Below are 25,444 nucleotides of genomic sequence, written 5' to 3'. Positions count from 1 at the left end.
TTATATGAGTAGTGGATGATGAAGATGTGTGCGTATTTATAATCCAAATATTGGATCTATTTAACAAAAAACGCACAGTTTCAAAGATGAAAAAAAATATACAAATAAATTTAGTTCAGTAACCCTAAAATACAGGATAAATGATTTCACAAATGATTCAATAATGGAAAGATGAATATAGTTCACTTAAATAGTAAACAATGTAAGCGTTTACACATAGTAAAAAAAATGTATTCGCTCAGGTAGCGAAATTATGTCACTAAACAAGAACGGATATACAATCTATCCTTCCAGTCCTGAATAATACACTGGGTCTTACTAACCCAAAATTAGCATACAGCTAAAAATACATGTGTGGAGATGCACTCCGTCACCCGTGCACCATATCCGCTCCACAGCTCCTCTGAATCAATTTCACAACCAATATAGACTCCGGACCCTCGGAATACTATGATCACTTGAAACATTAGACCCTCCGGACACTTGAAATATTAGACCCTCCGGACCCCCTGGTCCTTTGACGGCTCTACAGCTGGGTCACCTTAGTCCCTCTGGACACTCCGGACGCTAGACCTTAGACGCTCCGGCACCTTAAACGCTCCGGACACACGGACGTTTCTACACTCTGACAACACCGGACACCCCGGATATTCCTACCATCAAAACACTCACTCACTCACTCACTCACTCAGCCCTACAGCTGGAGTTGTGCGAATCCTTTAAACAGGCCGCTTGCTGACAAAACCATTTGTATTGTTAAGGTCCTTTACATGTAGTAACGTATTTATACCTTTAGAATTTTCGTTATTCTTTATCAAAGGCACCTTGCACGTGTGGCACAGGACGAATCGTACTCACGATTTCGAAATACAATAGACCCTATTATAATCACCCTCGGGTATCGTTGTACAGAGAAAAGAAACGAAACCCGAGTACATGTATTTAATTAACAACATTTACACCATTCCGTGACAGGGCCATATACTGATGTTGCAAATGATAATTTTCATGTCTGATATTTTTTGCAATACATATCTCTGATTTCAACGTCAGCGGATTCAGAATAATCGACTATATTCTCCTGTTTTATTCGCCATTCGCACCATGATGCACAAGTGTCAATATTTAATTTTTCCAACAATCCTCAATATTTTTATTGATATAAAACGAATCCGTATCGAATCTGACTGCGGTATCAGGAAATCTTTTTATCATCGATAATAGATTATCAAAACGTATGCGAGCATTGACGATCTTAAATGAGTAAATTGTGGTGACTCACTGTCCATATAGCTCACAATTGTACCTAATTTAGTTCCATTTGGCAAGAAATCTATTTCTCGACTTATGCACATATTTTTCTTCGTTGTATCAGTGATTATAAAATCTAACTCAGCATCGTCTATAATCAGTCTTGTACATTGTCGTTTATGATCATATGATTCTCCTTGTGTGAATTTACCGATTATTTTTCTGCCGAGATCTTTCGCAATTGCATTTTCATAATCGGTTTTCAGGATTTTCATCATCAGAATATTTCTTTTGTTGTGGTAACCAAACTTTTTTCTGCGGATGATATGATATAATTGCTTCACTTATTGTCAGAAATATCAGTATTTTTACATCGAGCATGTATCGTAATAATACTGTTGGTGCCCACATTTTTTCTGAAAATGTTTGCCAAACCAAGTATAACAAATTGGATAAAGATCTTTAGCAAACTCGAATAACTCGATACAATCTAATCCAGTCAGGTCAAAATCCGGTAATGGTTCATTTATCGATACTCTGGTCATTTCTTGCGTCGGATGACCGAATCTTTTAAAATACACATAACATTCTCGCATACTAAGAAAACTTCCTGGATAACAAAAAGCTATATCAACCGAAATAACATCTCTGTGATCTTATTTGTATTCCACAATCCGCCGTGTCTATATTCGACACAACTCGATATTATATCATTTATAAAATCAAACCGAATTGGTTTCCATGCATTTTTCTCTCTAGCAAAATGAGCCGCAACTGACGGAACAGTAAAACTGTTACTCAGCAACTCGTCATTATCATCAGTTTATCGCCGTGCAAGATTTTTCATTTTGGTATGAAGATAATCTGTTCGGTAAATAACGCCATTAGGTCACACAATCTGATCAAACTTACTTCTTTCCTCGGTGCAAATACTTCCATCTGATCTAATCAATTCATTGTCATTTTCAGAACTCTGAAATAACCATATTGACACAGGCTCGTTTTTACTTATTTCGTTAATAAAATCAAAAATATCTCCTTGATAAAATTTAACAGTTCGATTTTGTGGAAATATAGTTACTGCATTAGTCCACGCATGCTCATTGTGATCAATAATTTCAATCGAAGGTCCTTTTGATTTATATTTTGATTCGTACAAAATCTCTTCGGTTATCGTTTTTACGGTTATTGGGAATTTTCTTCCTAACTCAGCGACATCTTTGATAGTCGCCCCAGTGTCTTTAACTATTTCTACCCACTCGTTTGTTATTTCACGTCATTTGTCCATTTGACCGTATCCACGAGTCGAAACGGTAAAATGTTCTGTTACTCTTTTGGCTACACAATTCAGTCTTGAAAATTTCATCGGTTTCAGATTATTAACGCTGGGTTTTTCATTTATCGGATAAATTCCATAAATAACTGCTGTTACAGGATATGCTCTTTCATAACATGGTTTGTCAATACAGACAACATTCCTGGTTTGAAACTTTTTCTCAGTAAAGCAATTTTTTCATTATGAAGGAGAGGATAATATTTGTCACGGATAATCTGATTATGTGTTTCTGCTAGAACAACAAATTTTACTTTAAAAATATTTTTAAGATTATCGAGATAATTAATGATAGTTGCCGCTCGTTTGTCGTTCGTTGTTGCAACAACACCATAGGTAATTTCGAACGTTTACCAGGCATGAGATGCGCCATCTTTGTTATATTCCTTCTTGGCGTCGTGAATTTTATTAATTAAACTTGTATTCTTCAGATCAGCTAGAGTTTTGTTGGTAAGTCAGGGGATATTCTATCAAGATTAAATTTATCTTTAGAAGGCTTGGTCTTAGATAATCTCTCAAATTCGCTCATATCATAATCAAGGCAAACATATAAACTGAAAATATTACATATATAATGACTAAAGCCAGGGATAGGTTGATAGGTTCCTTGACTCGTAACAAAGCCTGCGTAAACGAATTCTGCGGACATCATTTGCAAAGTGTTCGTAATGTAAGTTTAGGACCTTAATCGTGTTTGAAATGTGGTGTTGGAGTTAGATGAAAAAACACAGTTGTTTGCACAAAGTGGTGGTAAAAAATATAGAGAACTTAAAAGATATTATGATAAAAAAGTAACGACTGTGACAGGGTTATAAAAAGTGTAGAAGACTATCTGATGATATTCCCAAAGTAATGATTTAGACAAATTATCATTAAAACAATTATATTATATAAAATGTAAAATACGTTTAGGAGACACCCGATCATAACAAATTATGAAGCAAATCGTGGCGGTATAATTAGGAACTCTCAATTAAATATCCAGTCGGTTTTGTCATTAATACTGGTTATCTCAAATTTTCTGTTGGGGGAAAGAAAAAGTATTTCTGTCATAGGTTCGTATTTGAATGTTTCAATGGATTGATCGAAAAAGGTCATGTGATGAATCACATCAACGGTGTAAAAACCGATAATAATTTATCTAATTTGAGAGCTATCACACATAGTCAGAATTCTGTATGTGGTGGGACTGGAAGAAGTGAAACAGTTGAAAGAGAGCAATTAAGTCTGTAAACACAGAAAAAAAATATTTTGATCTATAAATTCAGCTGCTAAATATTTTAATATTCACCCAAATTCAGTACAATTTGTCACAGAAAATATAACCAAATCTGCGGTTTCAAAATATTACAAACAAAAAATTACTTTTCGATATCGTTACAAATAATTGTCAGGCTAAGCTATCTACGGTAGAGTAATTAAGTAGTTACCTCGATTTTATTTGTAACTATTTATTTATTTTGTTTTGTATCATCATGATAATGGTTAAAATAATTGTAGAATGATCATTTCATTATTCTGAACCTTTATTAACAAAAAAAAAAAATCCTCTATGCCCTTGTCACTGGCAAAAGTTTCCAAAACATATAAAAATAAAAATAAAGAAAGTTTTGCCACATACATGTTACATATATCTTCACATGAGAAATGTATCAAAGATAGAATGATCATTTCATGATTCTGATATTTTATTAACAAAAAAGATCATCATGTCATATGTCCTTGTCATTGTTGAAACTTTCCAAAACATATTTTAAAAAATACAATTACAACATGCACAAAACATGTAAGCTATATAATTATATTTTTCTGATGTATTAATCAGTATTATTGAACTGAGATAACTCCCTTCTCCTTGACAAAGAGTAATTCAACGGTTACCTCTCTTTCTTAAGGTCAGTGACCCGAAGGGAGGAGAGATAATTCTGTAGTTTATTTTTCCGTAAATAGATATTCGTTTTGTCAATGGTGATTAATTAACCATCTATGTCATAATTATTATAAGTGAAGTAACATAATTGTATAATAGTTCAAATTAGTAAAGGAAATTTATGGTTTCTAACTAACCAAGACAGAAAGAACACGCGGTAGTGTTCAATAGATCTGTTACATAGAAATTAAACATAATTTTGTCAAGACAGAATATATATTTCAAATCTAACTTTGTCAAGAAATATACGCAGCGAGTTTTTAAACAGAAATAAATCCACACTGTATTGTGTGTAGCAAATTAGCATAGGTAACTTTATAATAATTTATGAAACGAATATATGTCAGATGCTTTCGTAGCTCATTGCTAAAGCATAGAATTCTGATACTCGAGGTCTGGCAATCGAGTCCCACGACTGACAATTGTCGATGGTTACGCATATTTCACGATTTTTATATATAAATCGGGGGTCCACCTGTTACGAAATACCTGATATGGCTTGCTTAGACTACCAAAAATTCTAGTATGTGACGTGTTTCGTGCGCCACAGTTTCTTGTAAATATACTGTTGCTTTGCATCGCGCGACGCCTTCATTACTTGCGCGGCACGTGTGTAATATGTCAACGCGCACGACTATATATATTACTTAGGGATCTTGACTGACACAGCCATTAGAGGTAAGCTCTTTATGTACTTAGCTGTTGGGGCGGGATCGCCATTATCTCTTAGTTTGAGCCAACGAGTTGGGTGAGTTATATGAGTTTTAATCAACGCACTTTTTAATTAATGTTCAGTTTTGAAAAACATGTTCAATGTTGTATTATACGTTTGCGTTGTTTTATCATACTTGTAGTTTAATTCATCAAGAGTGTATCGTTTATGTAATTTGGTAGAGAGAGATGGTACGATTCGGATTATTAACAGGGATTTGAACATGTATGCAATACTCCTGTTGGTAGGTTATCTTGTCGCTATTATTATAACTAATATTGAAGACGTATTATGTATGTATTAGAGATTTAGTATATCATAATTCTATTTTTTGGTATGCCATTCTTACGTCATAGCCATACATAAGGAATATTTCAGGTTTGTTAGTATTACTCCATTTGAAATGCTCAGATATTTTAATCTAGATACACAGAAAGCAGACTATTTGGAAAGTTGTTTCTTTTCATATTCAGCCAACTAGGTGTGGATTACTAGTTGTGGATAACTAGGCATGAGTGTCTAGGTGTGAATAGCTGTGTGCGGACTGACTAGGTGTAACCAGAGGCCGCAGTAATAGTGATGAAAGACCGCCAGGAAAGTGCCAACGTATATATGCACGAGAAGTCTGGATGGTTGAAGTGGCCGAGCCGGGGAGCGGGTCAAAGGGCATATGAAATGTCAAATAAACATTGGACATATAAGAGAATTTCATTATAGTGTTTGACTATAGAAAGGTCATAGCGTTTGACTATAAGAATTTCATTATAGTGTTTGATTATAAGAAGGTCATATTGTTTGACTAAGAGAAATGTCATTATAGTGTTTGACTATAGTGTTTGACTATAAGAATGCCATTAGTGTTTGACTATATAGGGAAAGGTCAGTATATTGAATGACCATAAAGACAAAAAGCATGGTAGTGTTTAATTATCTGAGACAACTTTATAATTATTGAATATTTCAAATAAGTATATCTGTTCATCATAGTTTTCCACTGGATCCATATTATGTACCTTTGTAATTATTTTGATGTCATGTTACTTCATCATTAGTGTGAGAATAATACATCCTTTTTATTGTCACTCGTATATGTTTTATATCTTAAATACCAATTCAGTCTCAAAGGGTGTTAGCTCGATTACGTTGCACCACCCCAACCTCGAAACTCAATAGAAAAAAACACAGCTCCTCACCACGTCAGGCAACGTGGTGAGTGCCATTTTGCACTCTCACCGGGGTTTGATATTGGGGAGGGTGTGTGTGCAGAAATCTGCTGAGCATTGAAAATAGCTCCCGTACATGTTTGTGCTGTCCCTAGACTTAAGTATATACAATGCTGTAAATACGCTTCTACGTGTGTTTGTGCCGTCCTTAGATAGCTTAATCGACAAATCTCAATTTGGCTATTCTCCTGGTCAAAAGTCACTTTAGCTATTCTCATCTGACAAACCTGACTTATTCTCATCTAATAAATTTAACTAAACAAACGTTAATTTGACAAACTGAACAAAATGTCCTCCTAATATCCTAGGGTGACTTGTGCCATCTTAGGAGGTTCACATGGGGGGTTTGTTTCGTCCTCAGAAACGGTCAATGACCAAATATTTTATTTTTATTTTAAATATACAAGTTGTATATATTACAGATGAACTTTGAAAATATTAATACGGTTATTTCTGCAATAAAAAAATTAAAAAAGATGGCATAAATATTCAACTTGATCCTAAAAAGATCATTTCTGATTTTGAATCCTTACATAATCGTAAATTTCAGGGTAGATACACACTATCATCTGAGTACGTTGTTTTTGCTGTTTTTGCTGTTGTTCTATTTGTTGCAGCGGAGTTTTTGCTGAGGAGGTAGCGGCGGGGAAGGTATTTATTGAGAAAATTTTCCAGTGTCTTATCATTATGTCTTTTTATTTCATTAACAAAACCTTTATATTTTAGATCATTATATCTAGCTTTCTTTTTGTTATAATATATGCGATATACCCACTTGATGACATTATCATCACTTACCCTATCATGATCAGGTTTTAAATATTTAGACATTTTAAAAATAGCTTCCAATGTCACACGAGGTAAATCTGTCTCTTTAATATTTCCAAGTTATTCAATAAAGTCATCTCTAAATTTTTTATTCAATTCAATATTTTCTTTCCTTACTTTAGGTTTAGACTGAAGACCTTTATTATTTCACTAATACCTTCAAGTATTTCTTCATTTGCGGTGGGTGGCTGAGCAGCAGCTATGTCAATTGGAAGTGTTTGTAAAAGCTTTTTTGTTTTCTTAGTATCTTTAGCAGTCTGTTTTAACATTGGACGAAACCTTCAGTAGCTTCTACAACTCTTTCAGTAACTTTTGTAACAGGTTTAAATATTTTTTCTGTATCTTCAGCGAGTTCAACTTGTGCTTCTTGACGTGCCTGAAGTTTTTGTCTAAGAGAATCACAAACAGGCAAAAACAGTTTGATTGCTTCTAATCTTTCTCGAGCTAATCTAGCTGTATAAGATTCAGCACCTGGTGCTATATTATTGATATATAATAATGATCTAACTATAGCAGCAGAGGAGGTGCGACCTCAAAAAGTATCCAAACAGGTAAACAAAAACTCATTAAAGTTTGATAAAAATAAAGTGACTTAATTAGAGAAAAAGAAGGATAATTTCTCTAATTGGTCAGGATTTTTTAAATTTTTCATAGGAAACCTTAGTTTTCAAAAATGGACCTTCTATAAAATAGTCTGTTCACCTCCTCTGCTGCTCATTGGGATGAATGTGTGTAAAGTTTGATGTCAATCCATTTAATAGTTTAGGAGGTGTAGGCATAACAAACTTGCTTTAACAGACAGGCGATAGACCATAAGCCACCACATAAGCTATTCTAGTCTATGACTAGTAGAAGCTAAAAAGATGAGAAATTAAGTTCTTTTAAACCTCAAGGACACTGAAATTTATCTAATCACCATCTCTACCTCATTCTGTCTGGTACCTGGTAAATACATCACACACTGGCCAGTTCCTTCAATGGCATTTTCTGGCATTGTTAAATCCACTGTAAATATCTGGTGTCCATTCGCAGGATCATTTTGCACTGAAAAGATTAAATGAATGGAATACACTATTATTTAAATTACTTGGTAATCTTCTGTACTTGATGGAATATAGATATATTATTTTAATTTCTGTCTGCACAAAACTGTATTTCTCACAACCGCTAACTAAATTTACCACAAAATATTGTTCTATACTCTTAACATTTTTGCCAGTTAAACATATAAAGTCAGGAGCACACCAAATCGAACTTAAACATTATTTTCCAATTATGTTAAATAAATGGAGGAATGCATGTATATATTTCTATACTATGGTGGTGGTGGTGGGTGTTCAGATTAAACAGGGAGATTTGTGTCTGATGCAAGGAGTTAACTTTTCATAATTAAGTAAAAGTTGATGTGTATTGAATAAATATTATGCCTTGAGTATGGCATCATAAAGTTCCCCTAATCTTTTATCCTATTTCCCTGAAATCTTTACTTGTATGCATCCCTATTACCATGCTTTTACAACAGAGAAATTTTTATATATAAAAAATCCAACTACTATTTTTTAGAAGTGCGAGTCAGTCCACAATTTTATTCGATATATCAATAGCCAAAGTCACCACAGGCAGTAACAACTTTCAGATGACAATTTCCATTTCAAACATCATATTTGGCTACCAAGATATTCAAGGTTTTTATAGTGCACATCACTGACCATGACTAGTGTAACGTATAAGGGAGGTTACATGCAAAATAAAATGGACTCAATTTCTGGGATGAAAAACATAAAAAAATACAGTTAGGTATTGAATCAGTGAATTATAAATTATTGTTAAAAAGGGAAATATTATAATACAGAGAAGCCCATTTCCAACCAGGGAAATTAGGGACAAAAGGGTAAAAGCTCACGATTCTATTGCAAATAAAAACTCCACATGGAAGCCAGAAGAATGATAAAATCATTTTAAAACATTACAAAACATGTTTATGTGCAGTTATAAAACACATTTAAAACATTACAGAACATGTATATGTGCAGTTATATAACACTATTTACAGCACACAGCTGTGTGTTCTTTTAACTGTCCTCCAGACTGTTACTGACTCTTTTCTGCTTTGCCAAAAGATCCTTTTCCAAAATCGTTTCCACATGGCGAAGGTCGGATCACTGTTTATCCCATCGCATGGCTCCCTTCTCAGCTCTCTCAATTTTTGGGACGGATTTTTTATATCATTAAAACACAAAGTCCATTTTTTTCTTTCTTTAAATTGATTCATTTAATTAAATTTGATTATATGCAGCCTTCAGGATGCACTTAAAATCACTGTCTCCCTTTTTAAAGTCAAAGCACACATAAAAGGTTTATAGAAACAGCGCCGATTATAGTCCGCAATTAAACATAAATGTTGCAGAAATCTAATTTGAAGAAGAAAAAAAACCAAAACAAAAAAACAAATAATACAGTCATCATGAAGAAAACACAATCAAGCAAAATGAAGCATTCCAAATAATGGTGCAAAACTGATTATGATAGTGACCAGAAAACAATGGAAAGGAATGAAACGAACAATTTTGATTATAATGACACATTATATGCCAGAAACTGGTCTTATCTCGCAAATTACCATAACGAGAGGAAAAGACTGAAAACACTCTAGCTGTATGCTGGAAACTGATGATATGACTTACAAATTACCCAAAAAGAATTGAAAGGACTGAAAATACTCGCATATGGCTTCAATTTCTGCTAAATTTTCTTTTGGTTTACTTTTTATGAAAAGTTTGATTTTATGTACATCAGTGTGATTCGTGCACAGGCTTGTCAACTCGGGACTTGTTCAAGCCAAATTCAGGATGATGGGCATCTCTGTATAATAAACTCTGTGAGTGATGACTAAAAGAAATTGACAGAAGATCTTGAATAAAAAATTCATAGTTCAGCTCTTTTCATATGAACAAGGTATTCAGTTACATGTAATGATTGTATACATTAATTGAGCACTACATGTGAAATGTTATGCCTATGGCACTGTATGAATACAACTCATGATATAAAACCTATAATCTGATTTTTATACACATAAAGAATAGAGAGGCAAATGAGTACAAATTATTTATGACCGATGAAGTTTAAAAATAACTGTTAAAAGGTAAATATCCTTTGAATTGATTCTCCACCAGTTTATATGTGTATTGAAATGTCAAAATTTTCGGTGCATCGATGCATCTGAAAACAATTTCCCTCCTTTTGAGCACATGATGAAACATTTATTACAATAATGTAAATGAGCAAATAAAAGAAGACAAAGAGTACTGATGCCAAAGTTAAAGTGAAAAACCTGTAAAGCAATATTACTTTGTTTTTCATTTCCTTATATTAGTGCATTCAGTACTATCTAGCATTTTTCTGTCTCTTTGAAATATCGCATGTTGACCACTTAATTCTGAGGGCGGGGGAAGTGTTCCTTCTCATAGAATCATAAGTGCAACACTGTGAATGAAGTTATTTATCTCTAATATGGTGTTTATTCTGCAGGGATTTTACATTTACATGAAGAAAAAAATAAACAATTAATTGACAAAAAATATGTTGTAACCTCAATATAGAGCCAAGAAATGCCACTGCAAACATCCTCAGACCTCCCAAACCTGACGAATCGGTCTCAGTAAGGCAGTTGATTATTTTCCGTAAGAGTGACTAGTTTACAGTAAGGTGTAGCAAAATATCAATAACTGCTACTGTAAAGCTGGAACACGTAATTAACAGTTTGAGGCATTGACGATAAACATGTTCAACTGAAAAAGCTTGTAAAGTATGAGTCGACTTTATTTACCACTAGTACAGTTGCACAAACTCTAGTTCAAACCTCTGCAGCTCAATGGCTTGTTGCTATCTTTCAACTTGACGTAATTCTTGGAAATTCTTTTCCATTTCCCATGACGATGGCAATCATATTTCCCGCCATGAGACATAGTCAAATTGGCACGTGATGTACAATAAATGTAATTGTGTCCTTTCTAGCTTTTATTCACAAGAATCTGACTACTCCTTTATATTCTACTGTGTTGATTATTAACAGTTTTCTAGAAGCTTATTTTCCCTTCAGGTGGCAGGGTCCAGTTTCGTAAATTGGCCCCTGACAAATTTCTTAACTTAAGGCTATGGTGTGACTTTTTCAGCTATTATTGTTTACTATTTATAGATATGGATATATTTGTGAACTAGGTGTTTCGGGCTTGTGTTGTTCTTGAAACTGATATCAGGCATTTACATCTTCCATAGTTGCTCTGAAGTATGTGCATAGTGAAATACCAATAGTCGGCTAGGAAGAAGAGCTAGCTTCCCATAGCAATAGACACATGGGTTCAAGGCAAGTAGAATATCTAAAAAACAGCTTGGATGACAACTATTCTGAATTGCATCAAACTATTTAGTAGACAATGTTTTTCAAAATTTTCATCCGGGGAAAGGGCTTGTGTTTGCACTGTGAACACCAAATGCTGTCAAAAATGGCCTTTGGATGTGAAAAATGCATGTATAAAATAGGGGTTGGGGTGAATAAGCTTCTTCTGCTATGAACTGCCATTGACTTCTCTGGTCAAATGAATAATATTCTTATGCTTTGTTTTAATACAGGTATCTAAAATTATGGACCTTTTTGACCTCACTTGTGTATTTGATTTTTTATGACTTTTTATATTAGGTCGATATTTGCAGCATTAAATTTGTACATAAAATCTGGCCCCTGCCCCCTTAGTCTTAAACATGAATTGCTTTCTGGACGCCATTGTTTAAAATTCTATAATCAACAGTTTGATCATACAGAAACTTCGCATGAACAACTATGTGCAGTTTAAAGCATCTCGGGTGCTGCTGTAAAGTTAGTCTGGTTCCCTGACTAATTTTATTATTTCTAAGATGAAACCCGGATCCAAATAAAACAAGGATGAACCAATTATCCGGATTTTTTGGCAACGATCATTTTCCCGTAATTTTTGCTATTATGCCATAAAGTCCGTATTTTAGGAACAATTTTTGTAAGACTTACGGCAAAATCGTAAGAGTTGACAGGTCTGCATCCTAATAGAGCATGATAAAAAATATGTATGGCTGTGACCTATCTAATCACTCTGCTCTTCCATTTTTATCACATTATTTTATATCAATGTTAGAAGTGAAATTAAATTTTAAAATTTGAGGTTTATTTGAGGCTTTTTTCAAGGTTTTAATATTTTTTTGAGGTTTAAGACACAAAGCAATTACAAGACTGTTTCCATGGTTAGCATAACATTTATTACAAATTTGATAAAATAGGCTGTTGAGTTTCATTCTAAATAAAATGAGAATAAAATGAAAATCAACAAATAAATTTAAAAAAAAAAACAAATAGCTGCAAGTGCTAAGTAATTTCCACTAAAATGTCCTCCTGCACACTGCCGAGCAAATAAACCATTAAATAAATTTAAACATTTAGCCAATGTCATCTTTAAGTCTTCAGTTTTGTACACAGTTAAAACACAATACACCGTATGCTACAGTACAATATCCTGTTATAGGACCTATACATTTGCTTTATATGGATTTTTAAGCTCCTGAATCTTCTCATCCAGCTACTTTTCAAACGCCTTGATCTCCTCAACATTATCCAAAGCACACTTTCTATTTGCATTGTGCATATAAAAAATATCACTGTCGCTTTCCAATCATCAGGCTTACTCTGAAAGCCAACTTAGTTGGAAACAAGTTTTAATAGTGCTACCAGCAATGTTCATCGTATTGTGAATTATGCATTTTAAAGACAAAATATTTCCTTTTCTGGATTAACTAGGCTGTCATTATTACATAATATGGTTTTCATCCACATAACCCTAAAATATTATGCAAGGAGCTGATCAATAGTTCTTTAACATCTAAAACAGCAGGTAGTCAAAATTTGTAACATTTGAAGATCAGCAGTTTTCTCATCAACAATGGGGAATCTGCAAACATGTCAAAACATAGAACATTTTTTATATTATTATAAACTAAATAATGTTGTGATAGTCCAAATTTATTCAAGTGAATTAAAATGACAGTGACAATATGTATCCCCCACACTGTTCCTAAATCCCATCTAGGGTAATGTGGGGGTAATGATCCTAAATTTGAATCCATCATGCTTTATAATTTTATTTGTATTTCAAAACGGGTACATAAATGTTTCAGAGTCTGAAGCATACAGATTGCATGGTTAAGAAGGGATTAATTTGAGGTGACAATAAAATTTCCATGATGACTCTCAGGAAGTTCAGAAACTCACCAACTACTCTGCTATTAGGTCTGCAAACAGCTTTGCCCTGACCTTTTGGGTCCAAGCACAGCTGAATCTCCTCATTCTCTTCAATTCCTTCATTCTAAAAATAAGAGAAGCAAAATTAGACAAGACTGTCGGATAGTTTGAGTGGTGTATTTTATATGATAACAGTGAATGTTTAAATAATATCACTGGCAGAAAGCCATTGGTCTTCTTTGAGTCACAATAACTTTTGACCTTTCAAGTTTTGCTCCTAAATTGTTCTTTGTTCCCTCCAAGGCAACATATGCATGAAATTGGCTGATGGTATGCAGGAAAACTCAAGTTACCACAGAAACGTTAAGAGACCAACCAGTTAACATTTGCACTTGACCTTTGTTCTTTAGAGCTTCAAACCAAACCAGCAGATTTCTATTTAGTCACGGCAACATATCTGTGACTTTATAAAAGCATTTGTTCGAATGTGGAAATCATTTTATTTTGTTATGCTTTAACTCATATTTCAAGTGAACAGAGTGGTCTCTAACTTTTACACAATATTAATAATATTATTATCATTATTATTATTATTATTATTAACTATTATTATTTCAAGGATGGTTAACTCAGCAATGCACCTATTCTCCCCTTGGGCCCTCCACAAACTATAGTAAATACAAATACAACTAAATACTTTCAAAAATAAATATTATATAATCTTTTATAAAGACATTTGACAATAAACACAAACATGCTATAAAGTAGATGTGCACAGTATTAAAGGTATACCAGCTAACTGTCATATTTATTCCACTGGAAAATACCACGGTACTGTTTCAATATATAAGTACACTGATAGTTTCCATCAATAAGGAATGAACAGAAATTCCAGAGGAATATTATTATGATTAATTTATTAACAGCGTGTTTTCATAATTGATGACAAAACTGTTAAAAAATAATCTCTTTTTAACAAAATGTTTTTATTTGTCACAAATTAAAGGTCAATATTACAAATATATTTATGATCCTTTAAGCGCATGTTTGCCAAATGGAATGTTATTAAACATATTCTGGCCAAATCCCACTTTCCTAAAATATTCAGATTAAGAAAACAAATAGAAAATTCCACATGCTATGTCTTACTTATGGACTAGTGTATGTGAATGTGTTAAGTATCTTTATTCCTTTGCAAGACTTAAAAATCATCATTCAAGTTTAAGGAGCATCTTGAATATCTTGCTCTGGCTTTGACATCCCTCTCAAAGTTTCACTGCCTATCATATCAATATTGTAACTAGAAAATTATAGGCTTTAGTATCTTCACTTCCCATTTTTATCAAAAGGCTCTTTAGTGTCGGCACAACGTCTTTCAGCATCATCTATACTGTAAGCTGAATCGTCCAACTTTAGTTTTAGTTTTTAGATTCTTAATCAACAAACAACATATATACAGCCAATTAATCTGCTATAAGCTACTTTCCATTTAATTGGGAGGGGATATTTTCTTTTGAGGTGACATATTTTCTTTTATCTCAAGTTAAATATATTTTTTCCAAATATTAAAATAGATATGCCTGTAATATTATGTCATTTTGATATAAATCAGACCAATTTTTTTCCCCAGCTACTGGTCGATAGAAATGAAACCAAAAAGTGTCAAGCCCCTGCCACAGAACAATGAGTTGTTGGTCTGTAATATAATTGTGGTATACTGGGGGTATGTATCATGGTAAGTTCAGAAATACCACAGTACAGTGTGGTATAGATTTTGTGATGGTAACCAGTTCTACTAAAAAAACATATAAGCACATACATACTTACACATACCAAACTATATACACATTTTTAATACACTTACACACATATCAAAGTATATACACATTTTTAATACACATACCCACATATCAAAGTATATACACATTTTTAATACACATACACACACTGAAAAAATAAAGAGCATATGATGCTAATGGTGAAAGATTTATAAGTATTCAAGATTTTTCTAAAATGTTGCTTTGTACTTTATATTTGATGTAAGGAGGGTTCCAAATAATGGTAGGTTCCAAATAATGGTATTGAGTACTGAAAACTTCATTTTCAAAGTAACTCTTCAAGGCTGTGGAATTTAGAATTTAAAGAATATTGTTTAAAACCAGAACAAAAAATGAAAATAATCATTTTGGCATTTAAAAAAAAAGAGTTTTCAAGATAATATGGAGCTGAGCCATTTACATTTTAAATATTTCTAAGACTTGATATACAATATCATTATCTGCATTTCCTTTTCCAGATGCCATATTTATCAGCAAAACATTAGTAAAATACCGATACAATGTTATGTAATACATCTGGTCTAAATTTCAATACCATTGCTTCACCTATAGTGCTGATATCCTGAAAATGAAATTTTTGTTATCTAAGATAAAATCTCAAAACAAATATTTATATAAAAAATCTAATAATATAGCCATGGAAAAAATATGACAGTCAGACCCTCACAGTAATAGCCACTTCTATAGTTATGTAGTAGTCACTTTCACTTTAATACAGTAAGTCCTAGAATGTATTTACCTATGCCTGAATGCACTGTATGTTCAGTGAGCTCAGTCATTTGCTACTCCATAACATGCATAGATGAGGATGGCCACATATAAAATTTTCAAAAAGATTGACAATACAAAATAACTAAAACCCTAACTTTTTTCCAACTCTTAAATAGAGCTATATTGCAAAGGGCCCCATGCACCACAGTTCTCTTAGCTTTTAAATGAGAAAATGTGCTGGGAATCCCATTTAGGAGATCAATGGCATGAAGGGGCCATTACTCTCACAAATGAGCATCTGAAATGCTTGAAATCCAACTCATTCAAGGTCCATTCAATACTAGCAACATTACATTTAGAAATATAAAGTTGATCAACAAGGGTATAACTCAATCCAAAATGGAGTAGACAAGACAAAAGTTACAATCCATCAAAGAAACGTGTGTTTATGTTCACATCAAACTACATAGAATATCTTCAGTGGTTCCTGAACTATACTGTTTACAAGCAACATTCAGTATAAAGAAAAGAAGGTGACTTGACAAGGTCTGTAACTCTGTCCAAAATGATGTACACAAAAGACGATAAATATAACATGCGAATTTAAGTCTAACAGACAATATTCAGACCAAATTCCATCAGATATGTTCAATTGTTCTTTAGATATGTTGACTGCAACTAACATTCCAAGTTTCCATGTGAAGACAAAATTTATTTCACATTAAGCAAAACGCTGTCCAAAATTGAAGTCAATGAGATTACACCCATACATGGCACATGAAATTCTAAGAAACAGTATTAATACCAAACTGCATCTTAATATGTCGAAAGACTCTTGCCAATTACAGGGAACATCCCATGTAACAATATAAAGTTAACTGTCATCGTTTACAAATCTTCCCAAAATGGAGTTGACATGGCACATAAAGGCAAATCTAGGTCCTACCAAATGCATTAGAATATGTTGAATGATTCCAAAGCTACGCTGGTTACTGACGTATCATCAATTTTCATGAGGGACCAATTTTCATGGTTTTCGTTGTTGCCCCGAACCACAAATTTAAATCCCTAATGAAAAATGATCCATGTAGGAGGATGACCCCCACCCATTTTCTTACAGTGTTTTATTCCTAGACATTAACACAGCTACTAGTATTTGATAAATCAAGGTCAATACTGTAATCTGGTAATTAAATATTAGCTTTTACATGTGTTTGTTTTATTTTTTATTTTAACCTTTTGAAACAAGAATTATAAACCATTATATGTCAATAAGGTATCCGATAGCTGTACTTGAACACTCACTGCCTTAAATCGATATGTGAGATAAGTAAGGATAGAGAGAAAACAGAGAAAAAGTATAATGTATTCAAACAATAGTAATACTGAAAATGAAAGAAAAAATAATACAAAATAACAATATAAGAAACTTAAATTTAATAATTATTCAAATCGATCCTTCATTCGAGTACTGCTGTTGTTGAAAGATTTAAATCCTTCTGAAAACACATTTCATTTTATCCATGCATTTTTAATCCAAAAGAACAACAATCCTGTAAAATACTATAACTATTTCTTGAAACACTATTATTAATTAAACACTATGTATATGCACTAATTGTAAAAGAGTATCAAAGCTCACACTTCACAGCTTTTTGGACAAAGCCACTGTATCAACATCTTGTCAATCAAGTCTCACGGTACTCACAAATGCTTCTCAGGTAACTAATCAACAAATTGCTGATTAACTAAACAAGTCCAACTTTCTCAAAACCAAATCATAATTAGGTCTGATCTTTCACTCTTGTCACGTGAGCTGCAATTATCCAATCAGCGTGAATTTACTTGATTAATAAGTTTGCAAGGTTTACTAATAATGTGCACTGATCGTCACCAGTAATATCTTTTTCTGTAATGGCATCAATGACCTGTTTAGGATACCACTCTTGGAAGTGTGACCTTATTTCTTCTTAAATAACTGATTGGCCTAGTGTTGGATGCGTCGGCTTCCTCTGCTGTTAAGCATTCGAATGAAAACATGGCAAATGGGATTAATCTTGACAGGTATTTTATTTGTGCTTATAGAGATGGAAGTATTGTTTTAGTGTTGTTGGCTGCATCGGCTTCAACTGATGTTATACACTTGGTCGAAAACACGGTGTAAATATTGAAATTGCAGGTGGTAGTATTGATTTAAATATTAAAGTGACAGCTGTTTGCGTCGGCATAGTTTCATTCTTTTGTATTCTTTAGTTTGTGTATTTGTAGTGGTTAAAATATGAAATTAAATACTCACTAATATGCAGACTTTGAGAGGCAAAACCACAAATCTAAGTACCCACGAAAATGCCTTATTTTACAAAACCACGAAAACTGAGTCCAATGAAAATAAATGATACTACATATCCGACATCCTTTGTGAAGATATGATGTTGTTTTCATGGGCCATAACTCTGTTTAAAATATCGTTCATAAGACAGAACCCATAAAATGCACATATGTGTCTATCAGAATGTGTTGAATGTTTCCTAATCTATGCTGGTTACAACGATATATTATAGTGAAGATTTAAAATTAACTAAAAGAGCAATAACCCTAGCAACAATGGACCCGAAAGGATCAAAACTCACAATAATATAACTACAATAGCAATAATTGTATTCAACTAATACAATAATACAAATTACAAGAAAAACTTACAACAATATGGAGTACTTTCTTTACAGCATCATAGTTCAGGTCAGGAATCACTCCATATACTGTTAGGAAAGTGTCCCCTGCCTTTAGGGGAAGTATGGGGTAGGTAACAGTATGTGCATCATTTGCCTTCACCAGGACTCGCTTTGCTTCAGACTTCGTGCCCATCTTTGTTGAGGAACAAATAGTTGTATCCCATGGCTCAACATATACATTGACCTATAATAAATATTTCATAACAAGCAAGTTTATTAAATTTTTGCTCCCCACCTAATATAGTGAGGTCACTAAAAGTATATAAAAGATAAATCTGTGACATTTGTGATAATGATGTAGACTTACTTGGCAGACATGGACAGTGACCAAAATGTCAAGGCTCTATTTCATGGGGCGTTAGAGAAGAAGATTACACTCTGGAGTTTTCCTTTTCTCAATGGTAATCCTTGTTATAAAGAAGAGATTCAAGTGAGCATGATTCTACTCACATGAGTAGCTGGTATCTGTCAGCTTGTGAATGCAAATTGGCATTAAATTTATAAGATGCCATAAAATAATACATAATACATGTAACAACATATAAAGAACATGTTTTGGCACTTTAATATGGCAATACAAGCAGATGTCAAAACCTATTTAACCAAACATATCAAACTTGCTTCAAATAATGAAGCTCAAATAAAGTAGAGTTTTTAGCAATAATTCTATGAGAAAAAATGTATAAACTTGACTTTAGCATGGCTTGTAGGAGTATATTTTTCCCAAAGCAAAATCTTTTTCTCAAAGATAATAAAATACAAGCAGAAATTCTGATGCTTAGATACATTTATCAGTGTGCATCAGACTAGTCTTATAAATATAATCATATTACTATATTATTATCAGCTTAATTATTATTAGTACCTGTCACATTACCGTTCCATTTTTTCAGTTTATATTACAAATTACTAATTATAATCAATGTGAATTACACAAACTTTTTAATAATTTGTTCTATTTAAATTTACAAATCCTGTATTTCTAAAATAATCTTTTATTTGTATCATCACGAGTGACATATTCTAAAATTAAAACTGCTGTCATAAACTAAAGAAGGCATTAATTCTAAAAGCTATTAAGGATTTGGATTTGTGTGTGTGATTTAGATTTTTAAGGTAGCTTTAACAATTGTTCAGTCATAACACTACAATGTCTGCAGTGTGGCAGTTTATAGCGATGTCCAGCATAGGGGCATCAAGCCGCAGACATGTAGATTGATGTCCCACCCAGTCACATTATCCTGACACCAGGCCGACCAATCCTACCACTAAACTCTTAATGCTGAGCGTCAAGCGAGGCAGCTGTTAGCACCACTTTAATAAGTCTTTGGTATGACTCTGCCAGGGATTGAACCCGCGACCTCCCGCATATGAGGCTCTAACCACTAGGCCACCGGGCAGTAAAAGTTATTAAAGAAATCGAAGACATAATGTATCCCATACTATTGATATGCAATCAGATTTCATGTTAATAGATAGTAAAGGAAAGTTAAGACATAAATAAGATTTAGTAGTGAAGCTGGCAAACAAAAATTGTATGTATTACAATTCTAGAAATAACTCTAAGTGCCATTAATGAAATCCTAATGTTTTCATCCGTATTTTGTATTCTGACAAACCTGCAGTTGGATTTTGTGTCAGTTATGACAGTTGTCAGAAGCATCAAGATACTTGTATGTGTTAAATTTATTATTGCAAACAACAATAATTGCTTCTAGATATGTTTACATAAAAACCAGTATTAAAAGACATCTGCCTTCCAACAATTTTCAAATGAGAAAACAAGTTTACCATTAGTTTGACTCTACTGCATAACAGTATATTCTTCACATTAAAACATGACCGTCATAATCTTCACATTAAAACATGACCATCATAATCTTTCTACATCTTGACAATTATTGTTATACTTTCTTAATTAAAATATATCGATGACATTGATACCTTTGAAAAATGAATGCTGTATTTAGTAGGATAAAAGATACTGCCAACAATATTATTTTAAAAAGTCTTTAAACCTTTCAAACACAACCAAAGCAAATCTATAATTATGTATCGTTCATTTTCATTATGATTAGTGTTGCTTCCATATCAATGAACTATGAGTGACTATAATTATATTTTAAGTGGAGAAATGTTCTGAATAATAATACTGCATAAATACTGCATCATCCAAATAAATATTGCAACATACTGAAATGTAGAGACATGTTTGAAAGTAAAGTTTTAATTATCTGGCACAGGCCTAAAAGATACAAACTGAGGATATGTGACATGTAGAACAATTTAACTGTCAATGTACACATTCAGAATAACTATATTTGATGGAAATGTTTACATTATGTTCGAATTTATGTCACAAAATAATTTTCCACCCTTTTTCTCCATTTGGTTGCTATGGTAGCCATGAACACACATCATTTTCACTGACATTTTTAGTGTTAGCACTCTGCATGCATATATGCATCACTTTGTACCATAACACAGCAATCTGATTATAAATACTGGTTTTGAAGTTGTTGTATAGATTTGGTCCCAAAAGTCTGTATTGTTTTGAAACAATTCAGCATACACACAGACAGGGCAGTTAGATACAAATCAGCACTGGTTTCAAGGTCATTCCAAAACAATACAGCACTACCAGGGTTAGAATAGCTTGACAGCCAGATATTTATGGCTTGAAAAGATTGGAAATTTAATTTGTGTTGTTTCTGAATTCTTTATTAATTTTGTCCCACATAAACAAGACATTGCAAACACATTACATCATATTCATTGTTGTTTCTCTTCAACATAATAAAAGCTTATTTTGTCTAAAATGTTGAACTTTATTGGCATTGTTACATTGAATTTTGTAAAACTAGCTATAAACCTGACCTAATTACTTGACTGAACTGCTGACAGAAACAGTCCCAAGTAATGCATTTCATTTATGTAGCCCGACGGATAAAGACTATGTCTTTTCAAAGCTGTGCGCAGAATAGGCCAACAACTTGCGAGTCATTAAAACACGTGGGTGGTATTCCATGCATCCAAAATTAATATTATTTTGAACAGAATATTCTGGTGACAGCTGCCTCTTTTCACATGGTAAGCATTGCAGTATTTTATTTATTTTCGTCATTTGGTAGAATTCGGCATGTGATTTGCTTCAATATTAGTGACGGAAACCTTAGGTGCGCAGAAATGACCGACATCATTCTATATATGAAATATCTGGAGTTATACCACGATCGCCTTATGTTACAATTCATAAATGATCTCTTCCCCAAAATGATAACATATTTGTTACATATTTCTTTTTCTTCTCTAAAATTTTTTTTTTTTTTTTTAAGTATGAGAAAAATAAATGTGTGTGAAATTTCAGGAGCCATGCAACAGTCAAGCTATCTCCAAATTCATGTTACAATGGAATGTGTTACAGCAGGGTCACACTCTGATTGATTGCACTGTACCATGTGTATACATGGTTTCAATATGAAATTATTAGACTTGAATCTCTTGACATTTTGCAAGTGATATAAACAATAATATAACTCAGCTGAGGTCTTGATGATATATGAAGCTTACATATCAAATCTGTGGCCTCTAGAGTGGTAACATGCTAAGCACATGATGTGCAAGTTCACCTCTTTAAAATGCGTTGAAGATAGGACACCAAACATGGAAAGTAGTATATCTTCTAGCGACTATACAAGCATACCAAGATTCACCCATTTATCTTCAGCAACTCTCATGATTGGTACAACAATGGAGAGGTATAATCTTTTCACAATGGCCTTTTAAAGGACTTCCAGATGCTTCCCAGGAGCTTTTTATTTTCACAAACTGAACTTTTTGCATATGTTACTTTGTCCACATTCCATGGATGACTCTGCCTTAACACCACAACATAAGGGTATAGATCCATGTAACACAATACAATTATGTAGGGAATTGGTGAAATCAAAGTTAAACTCAGTCTTTTTGCAGGGAACTGATATTCCTGAGTGATACAATTTTCAAATTTGGCACTGTGACAATCATATTCGATGTAAGATTGGCACCAGTTTCATTTTGGACACTATCAGAAGACTTTATGCTGAAAACCTCATGCTGAAAAAACATCCATTCAGGAGAATTACTGACAAGATTTTTAATATGTTCATTTTGACAGCCATATTTGAGGTCATTTTCACACTGTTTTAATTCGGGAGCATCTATATATCATAATTATTCTTCTGGGAAGAATTCCATGACAATATGACTTTCCATTTAGGAGTTGGTGCAATAACAAGATTTTCAAGATGGCAGCCATGTTGGCCGTACTGGATATCAGATCCTGACCATTTTCATGTACTATCAAATAAACATTGTAAGAAATCTTCTGATGAAACTCTATAGATATGACCATCCATTCTGGAGGAGTAACCATGACAAGATTTTCAAGATTTTCAAGCACCATTTTCAATTGGGACCAGCCAGACATCATGCTGATATAACTTCCCATTCATGAGAAATAGCAATACTAAGATTTTCAAGACGGCTACCATGGTGACCATATTGGACATCAGATCAGCACAACTTTCATTTTGGACCAACCAGATATTATAAAAGGTCTTCTGGTGAAAGCCCCATGTCAACATCAGTTTCCATTAATCAGAAGTAGCAATAGAAAGATGGTTACCATAGCGGCCACACTACATGTCACATCAGCATCGTTTAGGGCTAACCGGACATCATAAGAAGTCTTTAAGAGGAAAAATCATGCTGATGTGACCATCCATTCAGGTGGGATAGCAATAACAATATTTTCATGAAGACTGCAGTGGCAGTCATACTAGATGTCAAATTGACTCCATTTTTCATACTGGACCAACTAGTCTTCTGTTGAAGATCTCATCTCAATATGACTTTCTGTTCAGGAGTAATAATAACAAGAATTTCAAGATGTCTGCTGTGGTGGCCATACTGGATATCTTAGCAGCACATTTTCATTAAGGATTAACTAGACCATAGGATTAATGTGGGTGTAAAATTTCATGGCATTCATCCAAGCAGTTTAAGAGAAGCAACAGTAACAAACTGGTACTTTTGGATGGACAACTGCCTGAAAAAAGAGGTTGGTTAACAGATGACACATTATGGACAATGGACAACAGGTCATCCCATAAGCTCTTCTGATCTATGACCAATAGGGCTGTCATAAACCATGGAAAACTTCACCCGGGTACCCGATGACAGCCCTAATGACCAATAGAGCTAAACATATTTATACTGTTAATTGCAACTTACCATAATCATTCAAAAACTCCAAAGTTATTCTGAAAAAGTATTGTGGCTCTTATTCAGGATGGCTCTTGCTCTTAATTCAAGATGCTGATGATTTAAGATTGTTTAGTAAATGTTATGAAAAACTGGAATAAGTTCAGCTAATCACACCTCATTTATCTTCATGTGAGAGGTTTGTCATACAAGTCTATGAAGTGTGATCAAACCAAATAAAAAATATTGTTTTCGGAGTAGTAACAAGCTCAACCAATCAGGTGCAAGATCACACTAATATTTGGTATGGATCTCACTTATTAAACATTTTGATGATGCATGCCCATATTCCATGTTTGATCAGATTGTGATCATAAGTATGGTAGCATGGACCATACCATAAGTTTGATTGTCCTTATGGCCATGTGAGCTAAAAACAAATTTTTACGATCCAAAAGTATGTGTACTATTTTTTTTATATAAAATTGCTCACTTACCAAATGATCTTGAACATCATAGTTGAAGATGGTTATTTTAATATTCATTTGCTCCAGACGAACTGCTTTATAAGGGAGATCAATTTGTAGGAAGAAATTCTTCAATGTTTTGAATGTAACTGGCTCAGCAATGCAAATACCATAATCTGATGACATCCCAATAGCCTGTACCCTCCACTCAGTTATTGAATGTGGTGTAGATCGTTTCACGTCCAAAACCCCACTGGAACTGTTGCGAAAAAAACCAAAATTATTTCAGTGGCATTGCTACCAACATTTAGCCAACAATCAGAAAATGGATAACCACTTACAATTAAAAATGAACACATTTACTATGTACATGAATACTAAGAAAGTAATCAAAGATAACTACATGCAACAATAAAAATTTACCATGTGTATGAATAATAAATACATAAATAATACATGTTAAATACATCGAATAAAATACACACTTACCTTATACAGTATAGTAATAATAAGCAATTTTTTTATAAAACGTTTTGGGTCCCCATACTAGGTTGACCATTGGGTTGGTGAACCATGCCATGGTCACCTTATATCTGACATAATCTAGGGAAAATAAATATAGTGTAGGAAAAAATAATACACACGCACATGCACGCATTCATATAGTTCACAATCTCTTTGTAGACAATTACAAATATATAGCAGCTAGGTGACACACTGTACACTATAACATGATGCTATTAAAACATGTATTTGACTTAGACACATTCTTAGCTACTGTGGAATTACGGTTCTCACCGTTTCCAAATCTTCATAAATGCTTCTTCTTTCCTTTCAGATTTGATTGTAGTATACTTTACCAGATTATAGTGGTCTTTAAGAAAACCTTTCAACACATCCAATCTAGGCA

The 25,444-nt window shown here is 33.3% G+C and overlaps 1 protein-coding gene across 1 annotated transcript in view; it reads right to left on the bottom strand.

The window, feature by feature from the left end:
• LOC149773176 (complement C3-like) overlaps nucleotides 1-25,444 on the bottom strand; it is a 519,398-nt gene that overhangs the window by 236,917 nt on the left and 257,037 nt on the right. Inside the window, exons 18-21 of the mRNA XM_089946681.1 lie at nucleotides 24,565-24,793; nucleotides 18,792-19,007; nucleotides 13,573-13,666; nucleotides 8,220-8,321 (exon numbers count right to left, since the gene is read on the bottom strand). Of these exons, the coding sequence (XP_089802807.1) occupies nucleotides 8,220-8,321; nucleotides 13,573-13,666; nucleotides 18,792-19,007; nucleotides 24,565-24,793 (641 nt within the window). The remainder of the gene's footprint in view (nucleotides 1-8,219; nucleotides 8,322-13,572; nucleotides 13,667-18,791; nucleotides 19,008-24,564; nucleotides 24,794-25,444) is intronic.

The sequence above is a fragment of the Sinohyriopsis cumingii genome, unplaced genomic scaffold, assembly GCF_028554795.1.
Source record: "Sinohyriopsis cumingii isolate HCF-2022 unplaced genomic scaffold, ASM2855479v2 utg000837l, whole genome shotgun sequence".
NCBI classification, from domain to species: Eukaryota; Metazoa; Mollusca; class Bivalvia; order Unionida; family Unionidae; genus Sinohyriopsis; species Sinohyriopsis cumingii.
Note: the sequence above shows the minus strand (reverse complement) of the source record. Positions and strands in the feature narration are given on the sequence as shown.